General features: G+C 47.6%; 1 protein-coding gene across 2 annotated transcripts in view; it reads left to right on the top strand.

Annotated features, from left to right (window-relative positions):
• The window catches only part of LOC125442778 (endothelin receptor type B-like), a 35246-nt gene that overhangs the window by 9993 nt on the left and 9640 nt on the right, over positions 1-15613 (top strand). For both annotated transcript variants that reach the window (XM_048514467.1, XM_048514468.1), the window contains exon 2: positions 1380-1910. In XM_048514467.1, coding sequence (XP_048370424.1) covers positions 1437-1910 — 474 coding nt within the window. In that variant the 5' untranslated portion in view covers positions 1380-1436. The remainder of the gene's footprint in view (positions 1-1379; positions 1911-15613) is intronic.

Raw genomic sequence — 15613 nt, 5'->3', positions numbered from 1 at the left:
TTTCGATAATAAAACTGCAAGGGATTGTCATGCCCTTATATAAAGTAGTGGTGCGACCGCACTTGGTATCTGTGTTCAGTTCTGGTCGCCACTATCTCAAAAAAGGATGTCGAAGAGATAGAAAAAAAAGTGCAGAGAAGGGCAACGAGGATGATTGGAAGGGCGATTGGAGCACCCTTCCTTATGAGGAGAGGGTTGCAGCGTTTGGGACTCTCTTTTAGTTTGGAGAGCAGACGTCTGAGGGATAGGATTGAAGCTCTATGGCAAAATTATGCATGGGAATTTAGAAAATGTTGTTGACAGAGAGAGTTTTCTCTCTTTCTCTGTCAATACTAGAAACCAGGGGCATTCATGCCAGAAAATGCTGGGGAAGAATTAGGACTCAATAAAAGGAAACACTTCTTCACTAACGCAAGTGATTAGTGCTTCTGGAATATGCTGCCACAGGAGGTGGTGATGGCCAAATTAACCTGGATAGCTTTCAAAAAAGGGCTTGGACAGATTTTATGGAGGAGAGAAGTCAATTCATAATGGCTACCAATCTTGATCCTCCTTGATCTCAGATTGCAAATGCCTTAGCAGACCAGGTGCTCAGGAGCAGCAGCAGCAGCAGAAGGCCATTGCTTTCACATCCTGCATGTGAGCTCCCAAAGGCACCTGGTGGGCCACTGCGAGTAGCAGAATGCTGGACTAGATGGACTCTGGTCTGATCCAGCAGGCTAGTTCTTATGTTCTTATGTTCTTAATTGTATGTGATGAGCATTGTTCCTCAATATATAAGAAATACCAAACCTACATTGGCTGCCTAGTGGGTGACATGTTTAATGTGTTAGTGTTTAAACTGAGGACACCAATTTTTATAAATTTGTGGGATTTCTAGTCCTCATGGTGGTTGTCATTTGGTCAAGCCCTTTAGGAACAATAATCAAATGTGTGGGGTGTTGTGGTTTTTCCGGGTTGTATGGCCATGTTCCAGTAGCATTTACTCCTGACATTTCATCATGAAACATCAGGAGAAAATGCTATTGGAACACGGCCATACAGCCCTGAAACCTCACAACACTCCAATGATTCTGGCCGTGAAAGCCTTCAACAATACATTGTCTATACTTTACTTCAGATGTTACCAATCTATATAGTGGACAAAACATTGAAAGAATGGCAGAAACAAATAAACTCCAGTGATTCCGGCAGTGAAGGCAGTACAGTACAGTAAACCTTTATTAGGCATAAATTAAACCTTTATTAGGCATTCGACAATACAATAATCAAATTCAATACAATAATCAAATTCGAGGCAGTTCAATGAAAGCTGAAACATGCTTGGTGTCACTTCACTTTTTAACCCAGATTCCTCATTCTTTGTCTCCCTGCTACAGGCGACATCAAAACCTGTTAGAAGCCATATTTAGCACTTCATCCCTCAAGCACTCTGAATGAGCCTTTGGTTTCCAATGGGTACTCTTCCACCTCCTCTTGTCTTCACCTCTTGCTTGGCATGCCTCATCTTGAACGTCTACAGCCAGACGGCCAACAGTTTTGGGGAGAACCCCATCTCTTTTGAGGTCCACGGCCAAGATAAAGCTTACAGTCTTATCCAGCCAGGCATCTTCCTGGACACCAAAGTCGCCTCCAACCAGTCGGGCACCTTCCTCAGAGATGCCGTCACTCCAGCCCCGCCGGTTTCCGTCATGTGTGCAAAGCGGACTGAAATCAGGCATGCTTTTAAGTACATCAACAGCTTTGTGTCCTGCACCATCTTCCTGGTGGGTATCATCGGCAACTCCACCCTTCTCAGGATCATCTACAAGAACAAGTGCATGAGGAGCGGGCCCAACGTGCTGATTGCCAGCTTGGCTCTGGGGGACCTTCTCTACATCCTCATTGCCCTGCCCATCAATGTATATAAGGTAGGTGTCTTTGGCAAGGGTGGAGAAAGGGAAGCAAGCAACCCACCTTGGGGCGGGGGCTTACAGTGCCCGCCCTTAGAAAGCAAGGCTGTGGGGCGCAAGGCAATACCACAGTCAGGTCAATGGTTCTACCTCCTCATTTGGAATATTGATTTGCCCTGTCTGAGGCAGATTCCGCACAGGCCAAAACAGCAGTGTGAAACTGGTGTGAAACCGGTATGAAATGGTTTAAAACGGTATAAAAGGGTTTACACGGTTTTCACAACAATTTCACACCACTGTTTTTGACCCGTGCGGAATCCGCCTGAGTGTTCATTGGGAGCGACTCCAACCTGGAATTTTGCAGAAGGATCGCTGTTTTAGCGATTTTCGAAAATTCCGGGGTGAGGGAAATAAAATGGGGCAGACTCATTTTGGAGACAGGACCTGCACAAAGTACCCCTCCCCAAACCAGTTTATATTGTGTCCTACGCTCGTTGTTTTTGCCCTGGGTGGAATCTACTTCTGAAAAGGGTAGCCAATAAGTATGAAAGCCATTGTGCCGTAGTTGTCAGAGCATCGGACTAGGATCCAGGAAGATCAGGCTCAAACCCCCACTCTGCCATGAGGTTTACTGGATCAGGCCAACCCCACTCTCAGCCTAACCTACCTCACAAGGTTGTTGTGAGGATCAAACAGAGGAGGGGAAGAAAATGTAGGCTGCCCTGAACTTATTGGAAGAATGGTGTGATAAAAGAATATCAAATGTGTAATTTTAAGGGAAGACACAGACCATGAATTAAAGCCACCGAACTTAAGATGAATTAAATGTTATCGTTAAAATTCAGAGACATTTTTTTAAAAAAATCACCAGATAATTTATTATGAGGACATTCCTGGAGTCATTCCTTTGAAGCTTCTCTTCACTGTGCAGCATTCACTTTGCAGCTTCAGCAGTGCTCCCCCTAGTGGAAAAGGCTAGCTAGAGCATCCCTAGAGTGCTGAATGTTGAACTAAAGCTTATGGGTAGGACAGTGGTGGCGAACCTATGGCACGGGTGCCAGAGGTGGCATTCAGAGCCTTCTCTGTGGGCACGCGCAGAGTCCCCCCCCCCCCACATCTAGGCTGGCCTGGGCTCGATTATTAACACTAAACCTAAGACCTAGTTTTGGTGAAGCAGTGTAGGTAACCCTGTTCAGCGCTGTTAAACCCCACTGATTTTCATGCAAAGAACTAAAGCGCGATCCTTTACCTGGGAGTAAGCTCAGTTGCTGGCAATGGGGCTTGCTTCTGAGCAAACCCTCCTAGGGTCATGACTCCCCCGTTGGAAGAGTTGCAAAGGTTACTTCAAAGCAAAGCCACCGACTACCACCAAACTTACTCTTGAGTAACACACACCTTCTAAACTAAAACCTCAGTATTCAGGTTAAATTGCTGTGTTGGCTCTTTGCGATAAATAAGTGGGTTTTGGGTTGCAATTCGGGCACTCAGTCTCGAAAAGGTTCGCCATCACTGGGGTAGGAGATGTCCCATAGTTCACAAATACCAGATAGGGAGGGGTAAAAATAGCAGTCTGTTCTACAAATGTTGGGAAAATGGTCTTGCAGAGGCCTAGTTGGGGAAAACTGAGCCCAGAGTAGACTCTGTGTTTTCCACCCCCCAATGGGACTCTGTGCTGCCCCCGCCCCCTGCCCCACTTCCTGGTGGGGAGGGTCACTCACTGAGTAGCATGCCACGGAGGAGGCTGGAGCGGCATGGCCCTCTCTTGGTGAGCCAGCCACGCTGTGGCCACTCCTTCTGCCCAGCTCTTGCGTCGTGGCCATCTCTCACTCCATGGCTACTCAGTTGGGCACAGGGGGTGGTCATGGTGTAAGGGGCGAGCAGATGACCTGGCCATAGCACGGAGCAGGTGCCACCCTGGCAGGCCTTGGCCCGCCCATTGGGCAGCAGTTGAGCCAGCCGAAGGGCCGAGAGCCCAGCCTGAGTGGTGCCTGGCTGCTCCACACCATGGCTGGGTTGTCTGCTGCCTGAGGGGCAGGCCAACGACCCGGCCACAGTGCAAAGCAGCCAGGCGCCACCTGGATAGACCTCGGCCTGTCCCTCTGTCAGCAGCCAAGCCAACCGACAGGTTGAGAGGCCTGCCTGGGTGACGCCAGGCTGCTCTGTGCCGCATCCGGGTCGTCTGCGGCCCAAGGGGTGGGCCAAGGCCTGGCTCTCAGCAGTGGCATAGGAGGTTAAGAGCTCCTGTATCTAATCTGAAGGAACCGGGTTTGATTCCCAGCTCTGCCGCCTGAACTGTGGAGGCTTATCTGGGGAATTCAGATTAGCCTGTGCACTCCCACACGCGCCAGCTGGGTGACCTTGGGCTAGTCACAGCTTCTCGGAGCTCTCTCAGCCCCACCTAGCAGGAAATTCTGTGTAAATATATTTGTTGTAAAAAGTTTTTTTAATTGAACAACATTGCCCAAGACTTTCAGTAGTCGTGTTGTGTTGGTGTGATAAATGCCATCAAGTTGCTTCCAACTCATGGCAACCTTGTGAATTAATATTCTCTAAAACACCCTATGGTTACCAGCCTTGCTGAGATCTTGCAAAGTGGCTTTCTTCATAGAGCCAATCCATCTCATGCTGGGTCTTCCACTTTTCTTCCTGCCTTCAGCTTTTCCTAGCATTATTGTCTTTTCTAGCAACTTGTTTCTTCTCATCATGTGACCAAAGTATGATAGCATCCGTTTAGTCATTTAACTTTTAGTGATTGTTCAGGCTTGATTTGATCTACAGCCTACTAGAGCCAGAGAGGTGTAGTGGCTAAAAGCAGGTGGATTCTAATCTGGAGAACCGGGTTTGAATCCGCACTCCTCCACCTGAGTGGCAGCAGCTTGTCTGGTGAGCCAGATGTATTTCCGTACTCCTGCATTCCTGCTGGGTGACCTCAGGCTAGTCACAGTTCTCTCAGCACTCTCTCAGCCCCCCTCCTCACAAGGTGTCTGTTGTGGGGAGAGGAAGGGAAAGGAGCTTGTAAGCCACCTTGAGTCTCCTTAAGGAGAGAAAGGTGGGATATAAATCCAAATTCCTCCTCCTCTTCTTACTTACTTGCCCTTTTGGCCATGCATAGTGGATTAAAAAGCCATAAATCAAGCACCAAGAACACCATTAGGCTGAAAATCCTAAACTTTATGGCCAGGGGTTGATTGGCCTGAACCTGTTAACCAATCAGATCTATGACTGGTGATGTCAATTAGTCATGTAACTCTGACCCACATAATCAGAGTGATATAAAATGGTGCGATTTACCTGGAGGCTAAACCCTCCCATTTCTCACAGGTTCCATAATTTCTGCTGCTTATTAAATAGAATGTGGTTTCACTCTTCTCAACCTTGAAGTCTTAGAGGGAAATCAAAATAGTTACGGCTGACACAAGGGAACTGATCTCTGGCAGCTGAAGAACATTTGGAATTCTGGGAGATCTCCAGGCCCCGCCTGGAGGCTGGCAACTCTAATTCCTGGTGTTCTTCCAAGCGGAAAATTCCTCTTTGAAGCTCCTGGATGATCTTTCTAGCAGAACAAAGCAGTTAACAAGAGTCTAGAGCCAAGGGTTGGTCAGATGACAGAAAGGCACCCAGCGAGGCCTTGGCATGTGTTTGACTGGGAGGCCTCTAGGGCAAAATATCTGTAAGGGCACATGTGTTTTGGGCAGCCCTACTCACAGTACCAATTGTTTGGGGAGCAGCCAAGTTGTCTCCTGATTAAAAGCAGTTCGGAGGCATTTGGGCTTGGCTCCAAACTAGCCATGTGGCTATTCCGGGGGGGAGGGGGTGTCGGGGGGTTGCAGGTTGTAGTGCTAGAGGGTCATGCTTTGATCTCTGGGGTCTGAGATCTCATGTCTCTTTCTGGCTGGAGTGGAATTTTTAATGAAGACAATCTCCTCTTCGCTTTGCATTTCCAGCCTGCAAGCGATAACTACTATAAACTACCAAAGGGGGGTTACTACAAAAAAAAATCAAAAAGTGTCCCCCAAATATTTGGGGGTGGAAATTGGTTGGTTAAAAAACCAGTGTTGTTGGCGATGTATGCCTCAAATTAAAAGAAACAGAAATTTTATTGGGGATTCATAGAAATGTTGGCAAAGGTCAGCATTGTTGGCAACGGTCGACAAAATGTTAGCAAAAGGTCGACAAACTTCAACAAAGCTGTTTGCTTGTTAAAGAAAATACAAAACTGGGAAGCAAGAGAGACTGGAAGTTTGATCTTTGTATGATGCAGAGTTCTGTGATCCCCTTTCTGTGCTTTTCAATTTTTTTAATCAAATCCCAACATAGCCTGGGCAAAGGGTTACCAACTGTCAGATGGGGCAGAGAGATCTCTTGGAATCACACTTATCCACAGAATAGACAGAAAATTCCCTGAAAGGAAATGGAGGGTGACCTCTATGGTGTTATACTCTGAAGGCCCTCTCTCCCTAGCTCAGGGGTCTGCAACCTGTGGCTCTTTCAGCCTTATACTGCGGCTCCGCGTGGCCTGGAGGTTGGAGGGTAGCGTGGGTGTGTCCCTCCAGCCCCCCCCCAGAGCAGCACTGGAAGGAAAGGTGAGTGGAGGGGCCGAATTGGAGGTGGCTTCGTGCGTGAGGGTACTGCTTTTCGCGTCCCCTCCACTCACTTACCACTCCACTGCTCTGGAGGACTGGAAGGACATGCCTACGCTGCCCTCCGACCCCTGGAGAGCAGCCGCCATCCCCCCTCTGCCCCATGGAGCAGGCAGCTGCCTGCTCCGTCAGGCAGAGGGGGTTTTCCTGCCCGGCGGCAGCACCTCCGCCTCCCAGCGCTGGAAGGAAAGGTGAATGGAGGGGCCGAACCAGAGGTGGCTCGGTAGATCTTCAGGACTGTGGAAAACGGGTCCAAATGGTTCTTTGGGTGGTAAAGGTTGCCGATCCCTGCCCTAGTTGCTCTAAACCCAACCCCTGACTCCATTCGCAAAACGTTTAGATCAGGGGTAGGGAACCTGCGGCTCTCCAGATGTTCAGGAACTACAATTCCCATCAGCCCCTGCCAGCATGGCCAATTGGCCATGCTGACTGGGGCTGATGGGAATTGTAGTTCCTGAACATCTGGAGAGCCGCAGGTTCCCTACCCCTGGTTTAGATGTTTCCCAACCCAGACAACCCTATATGAGTAGGTTGTGTCTGAGAACAGCAAGGGGGGGGGGGCTTAATGTAAAGACTCTAGTGGTGTACCACCAATGGGGACTTGGGGTATCCCATGTCCCTGGGCGCACACCATTTGATCAAGTGGTGGGGGGACACTGGCCGCCAGCCAGGTCCTTGCACAACCCACCCAGGGCCTGGCTGCTGCCTCTGTGCTGCTCAGCTCCTGCACTCCTTGGCCTCCCTTCTGACAGGAAGGCTGGCTGCAGCCTTGGCGCCAACCTGAGCCACCCGCTACCGAGCCCGCCACTGAGCTGCCGTAAGTGGGCCACAGGGTGGGGGAGCCAGTCATTCCCCAGGCGCCATTTTGGGCTGGTACACCTTTGGGCTGGTACACCTCTGAAAGGCCCAGACCTTCAAGTCAAGCCAGGGGGTTCCGTTTTGGTGTAAAATAACTGCTGTGAACTCTTGTGATGAGAAAATTATTTATAAATGGGGTCCGTGATTTAAACTAATATCTGTATGAATATATGAAAAACTGTGTAATAGCTGTTAGACTTCACAAGATCCCAGATGGAGTAAAGGGAAGTTTTATTTGGAGACAAGATCACAGCATCAGTTGAAATGAGCCGTTTGTAATCTTGAGTATTTAGTCTTATCTTGTAAATAAATCATGCTGTTCCTTGGAGGAACTGTTCAAAACAGGTTTACTTGCTTTGTTACATATTTCAAATTAAACCTTTTATTGGCATAATAAACAATACAGATTAGTAGTATCTCAGAGTAAAACCATCATGGTTGCAACTTAATGACACAGCACAGGTACTTAGCCACCATTTCTGAGAAAGCGGAAAATCCTTGTTTAAAAGATTTTTTAAAACTTATAAAATGGGCGATATAGGAGCATATGAATAACAAAATCAGTCTGCTTCATGCTGCAGTTCCAGATTCTGTCCTGGTAGGGAATTTCAGTCGTCTTCCTGTCGTGACAGCTGAAGGAAGCACAACCTTGCGAAAGAGAGACCTCTTCGCTGGTTGTGTAAGGTTAATTGACTCAGGTATTTGGCCTCCCTAGCCATGTTAAAGGGAATTCCTAAAAAAAAAGGAAGTAAAATTATTGTGGTTACACCATCAGGCAAATTCACACTAGCCTGACAAGGACCTTTGATCTCCAGATAGGAAGCCTTTGAATAAATTACACAAAGGAAGCTAGGAAGCCAAACAGTTGTAGATAAGAAGAGGTTGATTTACAGGGGGGGGGTGGGGAATGGAGTTTACCTGAGAACCAAGGGAGGGAACAAAGGAGAATTCTGATCCAGGCCGGGCGGGCAGAAGAAAGCAGCTCCTGATCCCAGGTCTGAAACAAAATTTGCCTGGAACAATGCTATTGGCTGAGAAATCTCTGCATCAGAACATTTCTTATTTTCTGTTTTTTTCAATAAAATCTTTGGAAAACTCAGCAGTTTTGAGTATCTAGAAAAAAAAGAATCCAGGATTTATAAGACAGGCATGGTTCCCCACAATCCTGGTCTTGTGACATCTCCCTAGCGATGTTAAAGGGAATTCCTAAAAAAAGGAAGCAAAATTATGTTAAAACTCTTAAGGTGCTTTATAGAATCAAGGTTACTAGCCTTGTTTCTCCATCCCGCCATGTTCCAGGAAATAATCAGTGCAGACGTTGACGTTAAATTCGTGTTCCATTCTGGTTGAGATGTGCTTGAGGCGGCTTTTCTTTGAAGCATCCTTTGGTTAGTCTTATTCTCTGAGCCATCCATCGAAGGCATTGGGAGGCAACGGAGTTATTCGGCAAAAATTTTAACACGCGCATCGCTGTGGAAAAAAAAATTCCTCTCTTGGCTAAGGAACCCTTAGATTGGTTGTCTGTAGTTCTTCTTTGCCAGCATTCAATTCCCGGCACCTTATCAGCCCTTGCCAGTGCTCATGTTGGGAGGGACTGATGGGAATTGTAGTTCATGAACATCTGGAGGGCCACGAGTTTGACACCCCTGCTTTAGACTGAACAGACTTGACGGAATGCGTGCTGAATTAAATGATAAAATTACCTTCTGGATCGGCTTTGTACTCTTTAGAGATTCCACCGACGTCAGGTCAATATGTATGGTCTCTCTCTTTAACAGAGTTTTTAAATGAGTTTTGGCAAGCAGCCTGGAATTCCAGGCAGGTTGATGTCCTCTGTACTTACAAATGGCCAAACAAACTTTATTTGAGGAGAGCACAAACTGACAAGGCCATTTCGTGTCTTTCTTCTTCTTTTTTTGTAGAGAGGTACCTTAATTATGCCTATATCTGGGGCCTTACGGGTAGCAGGGCATACAGTTAGGATGCCATTTGCAATTGGGCATTTGGTAGAAGAGGCACAGTTAGTTACGGACGCCGTGGTTTTTTCGTGTTTGTGAGCAATTGGACTTAGAGTTTTTAGTGAATTGCAAATATACTCCATAGTTATGGCTTTCAGCTGACATAAGTTGAATGTCTTGCTCTCCCTAAACAACTCTTCACTAATGCTTCTGTTTTCATTTCATTAGTGGGTGGAGCCACGGTGCTAGTGTTATTATTTTCGAATGTCTCTTTATCTGTCATCTGCCCCACAATACTTTCTGAGCTGGCAGTCTCATCACTGTTTGACAAGGCAGGAAAGCGGTTCGATATAAACACTTGGTTTGCGTAAAAGTCTCCTATTTTTAATTGTTTGGCAACCAGGTGAGTACATTTCTCAGATACTAGATTCATTTCTCACAATACTAGAACCAGGGGGCATTCATTGAAAATGCTGGGGGGAAGAATTAGGACTAATGAAAGGAAACACTTCTTCACGCAACGTGTGATTGCTGTTTGGAATATGCTGCCACTGGAGGTGGTGATGGCCACTAACCTGGATAGCTTTAAAAAGGGCTTGGACAGATTTATGGAGGAGAAGTCAATCTATGGCTACCAATCTTGATCCTCTTTGATCTGAGATTGCAGATGCCTTAACAGACCAGGTGATCGGGAGCAACAGCCGCAGAAGGCCATTGCTTTCACATCCTGCAGGTGAGCTCCCAAAGGCACCTGGTGGGCCACTGCGAGTAGCAGAGTGCTGGACTAGATGGACTCTGGTCTGATCCAGCTGGCTTGTTTGTATGTTCTTATGTTCTTATCCCTTCCCCACATGCAGTATAATGCACTTTCAATCCACTTCCAATGCACTTTGCAGTTGGATTTTACTGAGCAGAATAGCAAAATCCAAACAATTGTGAAAGTGGCTTGAAAGTGCATTATTCTGCATGTGCGGAAGGGGCCTCAGAGTTTCTCATGCGTTTGCGTGGGGCCATACTGACTCTGATGTTTTTAGGGTGTTATGTCACTGAGCCAAAGTATACAAACTATCCAAGAATGTCCTTGCTTGGTCCAGTTGTGATGTTGAGGAATAGGGTACACAAGATAAGAAGCCCTTGAAGTGTATATCTTGGCGTGTATATCAGTCACCCGAGTGGAGTTCTTGCTCACAGCTGTTGAGTCACCGCCATCTTCAATTCTCAAGCTCAGCTCATAAAAAATTGAGATAAAACCCAGTTTGTAAAACAGTTAAGACAGCGCAACTCTTAACAGCTATACAGCTAAAAATAGTTAATTTTAAAAATTGATCAGTTAAAATGAGAGCCAGTTAAAATTAAAATAAGACCCAATTACAAACAAAGCCCAGTTAAGATGAGTCCAGCTCAATGGCTCTTAAGATACTTAAAGTAAAGCTCAGCTTGTTAAATAGGGCAGATAAAATGTAATTGTATAGCTATGCAATTAAAAACAGTCAGATAAGAAAATAAAAAGGTCTTAATGAGCCTAAACGCCTGGGATGATGCTATAACCTTGAAAGAGACATAGCCTCATGTCCAGCAGGAACGGGGACCACTTTGTCACCTATTAACAATTAGAATATGGTGACCAGACGTCCCGCTTTTGGCGGGACAGTCCCAATCTTTTTAAAACACGGTCCTGCGCCCCGCCGTGGTTTTTTTTTGAACCAGTTCTATTTGCATTCACTTCTGGGGCACGCCTAAAAGGCAGTAGCATAAATGCGGAAGTTTCGACGTGTTCTTCTGGGGTGCTCTGCTTTCCGAAACGGGAGCCTTGGTGAAGGCAGTGCGCTCCTGCGGTTGCATGCACATGTGCGCGCGGCTGGGTCCCAGTTTACAAAGGTGACAATCTGGTCACCTTAAATTAGAAGAATGCGTAAGTAGAATTGGCAGGCTCTTTTCCATTCAGTTTTAAATAGAAGAGAAGTAAGAGGAAGTAGAGTTTGGATTTATATCCCATTTTTCTCAACTGTAAGGAGTCTCGCAGCGGCTAACAAATTCCTTTCCCTTCCTCTCCCCATAACAGACACTTCGTGTGGTAAGTGGGGCTGAGAGAATTCAGAGGGAACTGACTAGCCCAAGATCACCCAGCAGGCTTCATGTGGAGGAGTGGGGAAACAAACTTGGTTCACCAGATAAATGTCCACTGCTCATATAGAGTAATGGGGAAGTCAACCCTGGTTCTCCAGATTAGAGTCCACCCCTCTTAAGCACCACATCACACTGACTGAAGATAGTGAAACAAAATAACTCTGCCATGTCCACAAGCAGAAAACGCTGGTGGAAATGGCAGGAACAAACACTTGAAAGAGAAATGAAAGACACCAAAAGAGCCCAACCACAACCAATCGACAAAACTGACAGACAGAAGCATAACAGATTGCAGCGGGTTTTCCGGACTATGTGACTGCGGTCTGGACCACCAGATTGCGGCCACACAGTCCGGATAACCCACAACTGCCAGTTGATTCTGCCCAGGAAACCTTCGACAGAAGCATAACAATTAGAAATTCTCCCACTGTGTACTGACCCTCCTTACAATGAAAAGAGTGTTTGTAGGCAAGGATGTATAAATGCAGTATCTTGGACAACATGTTCAGGATATAAAGGAAGAAGACAGATCATTCCAGTTCTTTCAGTATCTTCTTTATGCATTGTCTCCCTTTTATTATCGTACCAACCCAGTTTTTATTTATTTTGTACATAGGCATGTAATCAAATTTTCACCGTGAATCAAACTGAAACTTGCCAATCTACTCCAAAACGAACCGGTGCGATAATTAGATTCCCAACGGAGATGTTTCATTACGAGAATGGAGAATGTTTTGACCCAAAGCGTGGGTCAAAAATTTATCTAACAGTTTGAAATGCTTTGTTCTCGTGATTTCTGATGTTAAGGTTCAGGCTTCTAACGCTTGGAAGCGAATCACTGATCTCTTAATGGAGAAATGAAAATACCCTGAATGATATTATCGAGTATTTTAAAAAATCTTTGCCCAAATGGTAGAACACTCACTTTGTGTGGAAGAGGCAGCGCTGCTATTCTTTGGGGACAGCTGAGCCCAGTTGTAGATTATATTAGCTCAGACCACCGGGGCATCAAAATCAGTACTGTCTACTCAGATTATCAGCAACTCTCCAGCGTTCATACATGGGTCTTTCACATCACCTACAACCTGTTCCCTTTAACCGGAGAAGCCAGGGACTGAACTTGGGAGGGACCTGCCTTCTGCCCAGATCTCCTAAAATGTTTTCAGTCTCCCCCTTTTGTTCGCACTCGCCCCTTTGAAACGATTCCTGACCACCATTGTGTGATTTTTCCTTGGTTTTTTTAAGTTCTGTGTTGAATCAGTGCTTCAATGCTTCACAGCCTTGTTCTGCATTCTCTACTCCTTGTTGACTGGATGCTTCAAAGATAGGCTGACCAGCCGTCCCGCTTTTGGTGGGACCGTCACGCCTTTGGACAATTTGTCCTGCGTCCCGCGGGTTCTACAAATTGTCCGGATTTGGGGGAGGCTGCTGCGCTGCCTTGGGGGCGCAAGGCAGTGCGGCAGCCTCCCGTGCGCCCGGCCGCAGGAGCGCATGGCCTTCTGGGGCTTGCCGTTTGCCGCTCTGTCACAGGGTGGCAAACGGCGAGCCCCAGAAGCCCGTGCGCTCCTGCGGCCGCACGCACGCACACGCGGCCACCTCCCCGTCCCGGATCACAAAGGTTGCGTCTTCCCCACAAGAAAGAACAAACAGCTACACTCTTCCTGACTGAAAGATGACAGGAGATTTGGCCCTTTCCGCACGGGCCATTTAGAGCGGTGAGGGGCTGGTAAAAACACCGGTGTGGAGGAGGTGTTTGCACTGCTGCCGCTGCTGGAGCAAACAGGACCGGGTGGAAGGCTGCGTTTTCCCCGCATCACTTTTTTCCGCCTCTTACCTCCTAAGCCAGGGGACATGCCTCCTGGCTTCCGTCCCCAGACGCGTCACCATGGCCATGAGGGCATGTCCCCTGGCCTGTGCTGAATGACGGCAGCCGAGTGGAGGTAAGAGGGGGGGAAAGCAGTGGCCCCCGTGTGAAGGCAACCCCGTGGGCCGCTGGGGCACTGGGGTTGTACACAGGACAATGTGTGAATGGACCCGGGGGGTGCACGGGCTGCAAGTATGCTGGTACACCCCCACTCGCAAGGCCGATGCCGAAAGGGCCTTTGTGAATCAATTTGCCATTTCCTGAACCATCTTTGTTCGAGAATGTCCCGCTTGCGTCCTTGTGTCTTGGGGACAGAACTGGCTAGGAACTAGGACCCAAGCAGAACATTCTAGAACAAAGAATGTCCAGGAAATGGTGGATGAATTCACAAATCTCCTGTCATCTTTCAGTGAGAAAGAGTATACATGCTGCAAATAAACAGGCAAGAGGAAACCGAATGAGCTCAGAAGGTGGTGCCAAGGAGAACGTTCAGGGAAGAAGAGAAGCATGGGAAACTAGTCAAATCGCACAGCAGCTGAATACATTTTCAAAACATTTCAGCCAGAGAAGCTCTGCCAAAAAGCCATGGCCCTTCCCTACTCATGCAAAGTCCAAACCCAGAGGTGGGATCCAGCAGGGTCTCACAAGTTCCCGAGAGTAGGTTATTTGTGTGTGCCGAGAGGGGGTTACTAATTGGTGATTTTGCCACGTGATTTTTGCCTTAGTTACGCCCCTCCTCTCAGCAGTAGCGCGTAGAACTTGAAGCAGTCTAGTAAAAGGTGCACCGGCGTGTGTGGCAGCCTGCGCCTGCATGCATTCGTTTCCCGCCCAAGGACCGGCGCAGCCCCGCCCAGCAATGCCCCATTCTTGCCACAGCCCCGCCCAGCAATGCCCTGCCCCCGGAATGCCCGGTCATGCCCCCGTCATGTCCCGCCCAGCCCCACTGGCGCTACACCACTGTTTGAATCCCACCACCATGGGAACCTGTTACTAAAGTTTTTGGATCCCACCACTGTGACCAAACCCTCTTTGTTTCAGGAAGATTTGCTCTCTTAACATTGCTAGATGGCTAAATTTTCCTACAACTGGGCTGCTCACCCTGTAGTCTTTGCATGGTGTTTTCTGAGCTTTATTTTGTTTGGCTGCACTGTGTGCCCAGGGTCTGAACCACCATTTGGTTGGGTTGCACTGTGTGCCAGCTGCCTTACCCCTCTTCTTGGAATTCAGCACTGACATGGGACTCGACTTCTGGACCTACTCCTCTACAAGACAGAAGTCGCTATCACCCCTTCCCACAACGGCCTACTCTACTCCAGACCTATCCCCTCATCTCTTTCTAAATCCTAGGACTCCTGAAATCCTCTTTGTGATTGTGTTTTTACCATTGTGCACGTGTAAGTTTATTATTTTATTTTATAATAAAGATTGTTAAACTTTATTTTCTGACTCACGCAGATTTCTTATGGAGAGCCACTTCCATAAAATCTGGTGGCAAAGATCGGGGGTTACTAACACCACCCCCACCCCCGCAAAGCAAGGTCTGATCCTGCTAATTCCCCATCCCAAAAGGGACAGACCCTGCCATTTTGAGTAACAACACCATCCCATCCAGACTGGGGGCAGTGTTTTATCAATGCAAATATGTATATCTGGCCTGGATGGTCCAGGCTAGACTGATTTCAGCAGTCCTCAGAAGCTAAGCAGGGTCAGCCCTGGTAAGTATTTGGATGGGAGACCACCAAGGAGGTCCATGGTTGCTATACATAGGCAGGCCATGGCAAACCACCTATGAACATCTCATGCCTTGAAAACCCTGTTGTGACTTGATAGCACTTTCCACCATCGCCATGTACATAGTAGTAGCCAGAGGCATAGCTCCAAGGGGACAGGGGGTGCGCGATGCACCGGGCGCACGCCCCTGCAGGGATGTGGTGAGGGCATTCCGTGGGCATGGTGGATGGGGGGGGCGGATGTTGATGTGGCAGGGGCAGAGGATGCACCAGTGCACCAGGCGCTTTCCCCCCTCACTCCATCCCTGGTAGTAGCAGAGGAGGTGAGAAGGCACATGCAGGGGAACTAGAAACAGCAGCAAGCTGCACATGTACAGCAATCTGTACAAAATTTGGACGTAATGCCCATCCACGCATAGAATAATTGAGAATTCTTAATGCATCAGTTTGGCTTCAGAAACCATTAATTTGGCATTTCAGCATCCGTGTAGATTATTGAGATGAGAAGAACGTTGGACTCTCCTGTATCTCTGCCGGGACCCAT

This window comes from Sphaerodactylus townsendi, linkage group LG13 (assembly GCF_021028975.2).
Source record: "Sphaerodactylus townsendi isolate TG3544 linkage group LG13, MPM_Stown_v2.3, whole genome shotgun sequence".
NCBI lineage: Eukaryota > Metazoa > Chordata > Lepidosauria > Squamata > Sphaerodactylidae > Sphaerodactylus > Sphaerodactylus townsendi.
The sequence above is the reverse complement of the archived record's forward strand: the minus strand, read 5'-3'. Positions and strand labels throughout refer to the sequence as shown.